A 10,147-nucleotide genomic window follows, 5' to 3' on the forward strand; every position below is an offset into this window, starting at 1 on the left:
ATTAGCCCAAATGGTACAGATTTAAATGGCTGATAGATTTTTACACTGTAGCTAAAACCAATAGCTAAACGTACTTATTACACACACACACACACACACACACACACACACACACACACACACACACACACACACACACACACACACACACACACACACACACACACACACACACACACACACACACACACACACACACACACACACACACACACACACACACACAAAGATGGCCCCTGGTCTGACCACAAATGCCGTCTAACCTTTGCACCCTGCGGTTCGTTATGGCCCAGATTGCCAGTAAAAAGGGTGCTTCATGGCTCAACTATTCGCTGGGTAAATGGAAAGAGGTTGTATGTGACCTGAAACACTTCATGGTCCCACTGAGGCAGGCTGTGTGTGTGTGTGTGTGTGTGTGTGTGTGTGTGTGTGTGTGTGTGTGTGTGTGTGTGTGTGTGTGTGTGTGTGTGTGTGTGTGTGTGTGCGTGCGTGCGTGCGTGCGTGCGTGCGTGCGTGCGTGCGTGCGTGCGTGTGTGTGTGTGCGTGTGCGTGTGTGTGGTGCGTATCAGACAGTGGTGAGGTCCGCTGAGAAAGGTCGGGTCAGTAGGTGGACAGAGAGAAGTCTCATCTCAGGTTTACTCAGAAACATTCCGTTCTCTTCTGTGGACATGTGGTTGTGTAACGTTAGTGGAATTGAAATGAAATTGAAAGTGCAATACGGTACTTTGAGGATGAATTTATATATTTTTTCTATTCAATTTTTAAATACAATAATAACTCAGGAGATACAATACCATGATCAAGGGCTTTTAGTAGTTTATGAATCTTGTTTTTTCTGATTTAAATCGACTTTATTATAAACAAACATATTCCTTTTTATCTTTCACTAATCAGAAAATATTGAGCAAACACAAGCTGTTGACAGAAGTGTCACAGTACATTTTTTTTACGTGCGAAACATAGCACAGTGTAGCCACAATCAATCAGATACCGTGAAAAAAAGCTAACTGTAAAAAGTAAACCTACATTATGACATTATTTTCCAAGATAATACACAGTAAGAAAATATGAATCGGACAATTTAAAATCTAAAATACTGCTCTGAAATCCCGTATTCCATCTGACTACACTAAAGTGTACTCAACACGTGTGAGAGTCATTAGCTACTAAATCAATTTATCACCCAAACACTAAATGGAATCCTGCCAGGCCAATTAGGCTGTATAGTACACACACCTCAAGGCTAAAGACATATACAGAAGCATGAAGCTATTTCTGAGAGAAACAGTTTTTAGATTGTAGAAGACAGACTGGGAACCAGGGGTGTAGAGAGAACGTGTGGAGGTCAACTTTCCTCTAAAGAGTGTAGGGCTAAAATGATGTGTCAAAAAACACTGAGTACAGACAATGTCTCTTAAAAGAGCGACGCATCTGGAAAGGCCATTAGATGTGCATATAACATTTCTACTGTGATTAGTAGTTGATGAGGCAGGGTTGGTGGGGTTGGTCACAGGGTACCCACATGTGGCTGCCAGGGCTCCTCCTCTTCAAGCTCAGGTTACACACTCTTACCCACCTATGTGTTTAAAAGGGAGGAGGGACCACTTGTCAGGAATGTCTTAGAACTGTGAAAACAGCCAGCCCAGTCGGCAGGGAGTGTGTCAGTGTGTGTGCAGACGCAGGGGCTAACCTAACACTCCTCTAGCAGCACAGCTAGTCAGATCATTTGTCCACTCGCCAGTGTGTCTGAGAGTGTGTGTGGAGTCTTGAGGAGCTGCTCTCTACGACGTCACACACACAAGAGGGAGACCCACTAAGCAGAGGAAGGTCTCCATCCTTACACATTGGACTGAGGACGGTCAACAAGCCACGGTCAGTGACAAGACAGACAGACAGAGTAACTTCTTCCAGAGTTGGATGTGCTGGGGAGATGATGTGCTTTTGAAACCAACAAGCTGAAGTGGATATTAACCCCGTATTGACAGAACCGGAGAACTCTCTGAAGGGACTTTCAGCTCTCAGCCAGGACCTCACTCCAGAAGAGAGAGAGAGAGTGTGTGTGTGTGTGTGTGTGTGTGTGTGTGTGTGTGTGTGTGTGTGTGTGTGTGTGTGTGTGTGTGTGTGTGTGTGTGTGTGTGTGTGTGTGTGTGTGTGTGTGTGTGTGTGTGTGTGTGTGTGTGTGTGTGTGTGTGTGTGTGAGAGAGAGAGAGCATTTATTGGTGTGTATCATCATGGATCAGCCAGCCAGCAGCTGCATGCGGAGCGCCCACCCCGGCAGCCCCATTTGGGGGTGCGTGAGGAACCCTCACCCCGGAGCAGGGCTCCAGTCCCCCTACCAGCAGGCCCCCTTCTCCCTGCACCAGAAGCCTGAGTTCCTGGCCTACACAGACTTCTCCACCTCCTGCCTGGTTCCCACGCCCCACGCCAGCTTCCCCCGCGATGACAGACTCTACCCAGAGCCCCATGCGGGCTTTCAGAGGGCCGAATGGCAGTTCCCCCAGTGTGAGACGCGGGGCCGGGGGCAGGAGGCCTGTCCGGTGGAGCCCGTGGTGGTGGGTGGTGAAGGAGTGGTGGGGGGCGTAGCGGGGGAGATAGACAGCACAGGTGGGGACAGGCTGCCAGGGGCAGTGGCCGGGTGTCTTGAGGGGGAGTACTCGCCACAGAGCATGGCATCGGCCGACACAGAGAAGAAGAGCTCCAAGAGGAAGAGAGACATAGCAGGTGAGTCAGTGATAAGCCAAGATGGGATCAGTTGGGCTGCTGGTAAATACCATGACTGGAAAGATGTGGAAAAAGATACCACTTCAGTAGGCCTACATAGAATGCAAGTACGAGTCAAATGCCGTGCAGAGACAGAAATTCAATCGCGCTTCTCAGATTCGACACATCCATTTGCACAAATCTATTTGTACAAACCCCTTTTCGTCATGAATACACGAGAGAGATGTGATATTCTGCAGGGAAACTCTCACCAGACTACTCTATCAGTGGACAATGGTATCACATTCACATGCTGCCCATGTCATTGCTGGCAATGGGACAGAGTCTCTGTATCGGTTTCCTCACCAAAAGACAGTCTTGCCCTGGCGCCTGGACACGTAGGTATGCAAAAGGTGACGCCACGTTGTGTTCAAGAACTGGACCAGTTGCGTCCTCTCATTGTTTTTAAGCCTCTTCAAAAAATGTCTAATTTACTCATGCAACATCTACCGTAAATCTTTGCTGCACGCGTGTATCCTTTGTTTCATGGAGACATGACAACTTTCAGGAAGCTGCTGGTATAAATCAACTGAGATGTTTGTCTGCAAAAAACTCGCCATAGCTCATATTCTTGTGGTGCTACACGATGTGCGTCCATGAAAGCAAATATATCATTAGATTTCTTTACAAGCAATACCATTGCCAGCATTATAAGCAATATCAACATCAACAGGCAACTGTTTATTACTTGCAAGTGCCCATTGATAATTGATTGAAATATCTCATCGTTATCGATGATGTCACCTCATCAGACCAACCGGATACCACGTTTCTAGTACAGTAACTGATGTGCATGAAGTGCTAATTCCAGAAAGTCATACCATTTTTAATGACTTGCTGTTGAGTTAATAGCCATAGGAACGGTTTTCATTTTGTCTTCTAGCTGTAGATATGTTATTCAAATACACTCCCAATTTCGTGCTAGCTGAATGAGAGGAAAAGCGAACCTGACTGTTTTCAGCACATCTGGTAAAAGCATTCCCCTCAGCTTTCAGCCACGCTGTGGAAACCAAACCTGCCCTCTCTAGAATGGGGGAAATCTTTTGCAGATAAATGTATTACCTCCTCGGTCAGAATTCCAGTGGCTATATTAGGATGGCCAAAACTGCGATGCAATACCCACGTTAGGAAAATCACGTAGGGCTTGGAGACATTCAATAAACGTGTCTAATTTAAGATCTCCTTCTTAGGGAACCAGACACTGGCCTTAGGCACTTAATTGGGGGAAATATAGATATTTTTTCCCCTTTCTTGGGTTACCGTATTGCAGCCCTCCCTCAAACATGCCAGACCACGTCTGGTAAAATCCCACTTTTACATTCTTATCCATTGACATTTTCCTGTCGTTAAGCCGTAACAGAATATCCCACTGAACACACGCAACACGGTTGACCACTGTATAGACCCAGTATTTCATAGACGTGCATTGAATACTTTGACCTAGAATTAGGAATATACCCTTAAGGCATTGATACAGGCTGCATTTCCACGAAGGACTTACCACACACCAGGGTGTCACCAGTGTTTAACGTTAGTGTGAGTTCTCGTGTTATTGTGTTTCCTTCAGGAGAGTGACACTAAAGACTTGTGTTCGAGCAGAATCCACAACCTCTGCCTCATCAAACAGAGAAGGTGTTAAAGTTCACAGTGAACCATTGTTGTGTAAATGACAGCTGAAAAGTACCAGTGGCCTTGCCTTGGAACCAAGTCCGAGCAGGTCTGCTGGAGCCATGGCCCAGTGAGACACAGGTGCCGGGCCCACGTAGATAGAAATAAAAAAGTCTGAGCGTTTTGGGTAAAACGCCGTGGCAACTCTCTCTCTCTCTCTCTCTCTCGAGGAAATTCGACAACAGTGCAACCATATTTAGGCATATAGCTCTATAATGATATGATTCACCTGTATTCATACTTTCAACCATTTAAAAAGGTTCAACCTCTATTGGTGTGCAGGTTACTACATGTTTTGACTGAAGGAATGACAGGCCTCTCTACACGTTGAATACGTTTTTATAAACCATTTGTAAGAAGTAGTTCAGAGATGCCCCGTTTAGTCTGACTCAAGCAGGGTGAGATATATCCAACTTCATTACAATAGCGATGCATTTTGAATGGTGTCTAATTAAATGCTTTTAAGATGATGCTCATCATAGCCCTGTTGTAATAATACTGACACAGTTATGACCTTTCTTTTGTAGCTAGATGTTTCTATCTTTAGAACAGTTTGATAATGCTGCTAAACCTGTTAGCATTTCAGGGGGATTTTTTATGCATTTGCCTGACCACCATCTGGTTATCATTGTTCATTTATCAACTTTATAACAAATCGGCTGTAAACAATTTCAGTAAGAACTTTAATAAACATATTACCACTCCAATATAAAACAAATTATCACACCCTTTAGTTTTACTGTTTAAAAAAACATATTAGAGGTTTAAACGTTTATTTTTGCACTTTTATCAACCTTGGCCCACACTTTAATACATGTAATAATCATGTAATTAATTAAACAGTCATTTTAATTTCTGTTTAAGTCTGAGAAACCCTCGTATTCACAACATTCTTAATTGAGTGTTAATTAAGACAAATTACTTTTGCACTGTCCCCCCCCCAAATGGCAAATGCTGTTTGTGTTACGGAGGAGGAGTTTCCCCCCTTCAGTTTACGGGCTCTGGCTGTGCAGGATATTTATTGAGGCCGGGTTACTGAGGGCTGGTGTGTGTGCCTACTAAATCTGTTCTGCCAGGTGTTCAGCAAACTAAACCTGCTCTCACATCTACTCAGTTCCACCACACCAGACCAGACCAGGCCAGAGCAGCACACTTGGAACACGTAGTCCTTAATGGGGTTTTAATTATAATCATTTGGCATTCTCAACATGAGGCATTATAGGCTACAGGTTGGTCTCTCTGAATGGGAGTCTTTTGACTAAGTTGTATAGACACACACCTAGACATCCACACACACACACACACGCACAGAGAAGCATGCAAACAGACACACACGCAGGCACACACACACGCAGAAGGACGCGAGCAAAAATGCATATGCACACGCACACACATACACGCACACCCACCCACACAGTGAATCTGGATCTGCCCAGTCACATCTGGACCAGGCACTGCAGTCCATTTCACAATCTGGCTCCATGCTCTGGCAAGCACAATGCAGAACTTCTCACTTTGACAAATTAGAACCATTTTCTCAAGATGACATCAGCAGCGAGTGTCGCTACCAATGCACAAGTATTGCCTAAAAACATTCCATATCATATAAAGTCGAGACTTTTAACAAGGAATGATTAAGTGGCTTTCATGTAGTTTATGCACATTTCATTTTCACCAAGGTTACCAAGAGGAAAATAACTCTCAAAATCTCTACCAACCAAAAGCCTTTGTATTCCCTGTCGTACACATTTGTCATACACACTTTTACTACCCGAGATAATCCAAGTGAATCAGTTAACACAATGCAGACGTACAGCACATGATTTCATAATTCCTCTTTCCTCTGCTCTGCTATATCGGCAAGTGTGCTTCCTATTTCCCAGAGGCTGGTGAGGCAAGGTGGCTGCCAGGTTGTGTGTGAGTTACTGTGCGATGGCCGTCAGCCACCTCTCCTCTGGCCTAGAAGGGGAAGTCTTCCCGTCTTCCCAGAGACACATACGTTTGAGCTGGACACGCCTCTGCCTTTGTTCTTAGAGGCTTTAACGATGTTCCGCTGCATTCCTCCCTAACTCAAGCCCTCTGCCGCCTGGTTCGGGGGTCCCCGTTGCAGGGCAGAGGAGTGTTGACTTGACCGGGGCATTGGTCGTTAGATAGTGTAACTCGGGGGCATGGGAGTGGGACAGGTCAGGGTGGTCTCTCGCAGAGTGGTGGTCCGGTTGCTCTCTGAGTGTGTACGACTAGAGCTCGGAGAGATTTGTTAGTTGAGAGGACCTCTGACCTCCTCTTTGTGAAATGAGCCTAATACCAGACAGACAAACCGCTCAACTGGTGTCCAAATTCAGTGCTAAACCAATATACGTGCACAGCATTTGACGGGATCATTTCTCAACACTACTGTACATCATAGCATAGTCTTGAAATAACAACGGCGTCCTCTTCTTGTGTTCTCCAGATATTCAGGACTTCAAGGTGGGCTCTAACTGCAAAGCGAGGAAAGAGCGCACAGCGTTCACCAAAGAGCAGCTCCGGGAACTGGAAACGGAGTTCACCCACCATAACTACCTGACCAGACTGCGTCGCTATGAGATCGCTGTCAACCTGGACCTCACGGAGAGACAGGTAACAACACCTACACCAGAATGTTTCTACACAATGACAATATTTAGTGGTCTTATAAGCCTTAATTTTGTTTTAAAGGTATAGAAAGAATAGGTCTATGAAAAAGAGTCTCCAGTCTCCAGCCAATTGCCTGACAAACAAGAGAAGAGAGTCTGTTGATTGGATGAGAATATGTGATTTGAAGGCCAATATTATTAACCACAAATTATTTTAAAAACGGACATAAAATTAACAATGCTCTTGATATAGTGAGCTGGATCATAGTTGAAAACTTAGTTGAGTCTCTGATGAAATTCTGTTACCTACAACTACAGACTCGTTGATACCACTCACCCTAATAGGTGTCCAACTGGTTTAATGTTGAAGCCTTCTCTTGTGATTGGGCAGCAGATCTTAGATCCAAGGCTAACATTTAGAAGGGTTTGGCAGTCTATCCTGTTCCTCTCCCTAGTTCCAGCCCCTGTGCCCACTCGCTCCTCTGCCCAATGAGCCCATAGTTTCTCAGTGGCCGCAAATAGCCTGCTCTAAGATGAATTTCCCAGGCCTCTGGTGCTCAAAGCCAGCTAGGTCCAAACCCTACACTCTGGGCTCTGAGTCCCATTGCAACTCTGGCTCAATAATTCTTTATGATTTTTTTCCGACGCATCCTACATTGCTTGGCAGTTTCCGTTCCTTCAGTCACGAGAGGTAGACAGTATGAGACGAGGGGACAGTCTTCATAAAAATAGTGTGGGAACAGACTAGTCTGTCCCAGTGTTGCCATGGGGAATGCTGAGAGGGATGCACGGAGGTCAGCCCTCCCTTGAGCTTGTATGTAGGTTCCCGGTCGGTACAGAATGGCGGCGGACTGGGTCCAAGGAACTTATGTCATGGGTCATATTCATTGTGGTTATATAGTAGACTATAGTAATGACTATAGTAATCTGTGGGCATTTAGCTACTGCAAACCACTAGGAGTGTGGTCCAAAACCTGAACTTAAGCTTTACACTGAGACTGCACAGACTCTTCCACAAGCACCAAAAACAAACAAATGACGGACGTAGTCTCCAGTATTAAACAAGAAATATATTATTTCTTAATCATTTGTTCTTAATTGACATTTTTCAGGGAGTGCAGCAGCACCCTCAGCACCCCTACTTCCTGTGGCTGTGACCACATACATGACTTGATGCAGGTATTGTAGTGACACCTCCTGTCTATGTCCTGTAGGTGAAGGTGTGGTTCCAGAACAGGAGGATGAAGTGGAAGAGGGTGAAAGGAGGACAGCCTGCATCCCCTAACGACCTGGAGACAGACGACATAGACTCTGCTGCCTCACCCAGCTCAGAGTGAGGGGAAACAGGCTGTCCTGATAGGAGTCCCCCCCCCCCCAACACAAACATCCACAGAGAACACCAGCCATCTTATAATATCCCCGGAGAGTCAGTAGTCAGTCTGAACCCCAGTGTTTCCCCTTTTGTAAATACTGTAGTATTTGGTCTGACAAGGTCCAACGTCTTTTTTACCCTTCTCTGTTGAATGAGGACAATATTAGATCTAACTTGAAAGGGGGTTGTAATATTTTCTATACCCATACAATCTAACTCTTGGAGCATTACTGCGATGGGAGTATTAGAATAAATAAATGAAGGAATGGATTCATCTTAGTGTAGACTGACTACATGTTGCAGTTTATCACCCTGCCCGAGTGAGCACTTGTAAACTCAGCGATGACAAGTCTGTGATTTAGATTTTTTTGCTGTGGAGAACATCTCCTTAGTTCTCGATCCGTAGTCATGGTTGACTGCAGCCACCTGCGGACACTCAAACCGTTTCAGCGTTGCCAAACCTTAAGTGCCTCAAAAATCTGATTTTATTCAAAGTTGTGTTGTTACGTTTTCCTAGAATACACTTTTTCTGTCAAACAAGTTTGTCTTATTTTTTTTGTACTTTTTAGCTTTTTTTCTTGCTTTTTTAACATTTGAAAGTTATTGATGAAATTCAGATGTTGCCTATTGAAATCTGCTAAAATGAATAAATCATTTAAAAAAAATACTTTGATAATTTCTTCCAACCAGCCACATGTGAGTTATGAAGTGACAGTGTATGAAGCGTCTTGGCTAGATTATAGGACAGAACCAATGCTTGGCATTTACATGCTATTTAGTCCAATTTCTATTACAGCTGTCTGCAGATCGTCTGTCGCTAAGGCAACTATATATTTCTTTATTTCACTGCGTGTGTGTGTGTGTGTGTGTGTGTGTGTGTGTGTGTGTGTGTGTGTGTGTGTGTGTGTGTGTGTGTGTGTGTGTGTGTGTGTGTGTGTGTGTGTGTGTGTGTGTGTGTGTGTGTGTGTGTGTGTGTGTGTGTGTGAGAGAGAGAGAAAGAGAGAGGGAGAAAGAGAGGGAGAAAGAGAGAGGGAGAAGGGGAGAGAGAGAGAGAAGGAGAGAGAGAGAGAAAGGGAGAGAGAGAGAAAGGGAGAGAGAGAGGGAGGGGGAGATATGGAGAGAGAAAGGGATATAGGGAGGGAGAGGGAGAGAGAAAGGGAGAGAAAGGGAGAGAGAGAGGGAGAGGGAGAGCGAATGTAGAGCTAGCCTTATAATCTTCATTAATACCTCATGTGGTGTGGGGGGGACTTTCCTTTAGTAGGATCTGATTAAACTCATTTGCGCCCACACAAAACCTGGTGTATATTTTAAAAAGTCCTCTAGGATGTTTTTACACTGGGAAGTGGTTTGGTCTGGTGTTCTTCCTATTGCAATAAACCCTAAGAAGATCATTCTGGTAGAAAGAAATTGATCTGACGTGGTACTGACATGGGCATAAGTCGGGCTGCATTTGAATGACGGCATTCACTTTGCACACCATCATGATTGCCATTCCAATCAGCTCACAAAGTGCCATTAACCTGAGGTGGAATCTGGCTCCTAAAGCCCTATTTGGGCCCCAAAACTATTTTCAACGGAAGCATCAGGCTGGGGCCAATTTGATCTCAACCCAAGTGGAACCCTCAGACAAGCCCACGTGAGGGCCCCTAGGAACCAGAAGACTGTTGGCTGACCGCTTGCGTATGATGGAAAAGGAAAATAATAGGTAGGTATGGGTGAAAAGACGACTTCT

General features: G+C 44.9%; 1 protein-coding gene across 1 annotated transcript; it reads left to right on the forward strand.

The window, feature by feature from the left end:
* Positions 1-1,641: 1,641 nt before the first annotated feature.
* On the forward strand, positions 1,642-9,080 carry LOC124047579 (homeobox protein MOX-1-like). Its single transcript, XM_046367887.1, has 3 exons — positions 1,642-2,721; positions 6,881-7,047; positions 8,258-9,080. Exons 1-3 carry the CDS (start codon positions 2,232-2,234, stop codon positions 8,378-8,380), a joined length of 780 nt encoding a protein of 259 aa, XP_046223843.1. The 5' UTR covers positions 1,642-2,231; the 3' UTR covers positions 8,381-9,080.
* Positions 9,081-10,147: the final 1,067 nt, after the last annotated feature.

This window comes from Oncorhynchus gorbuscha, linkage group LG11 (genome assembly GCF_021184085.1).
Source record: "Oncorhynchus gorbuscha isolate QuinsamMale2020 ecotype Even-year linkage group LG11, OgorEven_v1.0, whole genome shotgun sequence".
Lineage (NCBI taxonomy): Eukaryota > Metazoa > Chordata > Actinopteri > Salmoniformes > Salmonidae > Oncorhynchus > Oncorhynchus gorbuscha.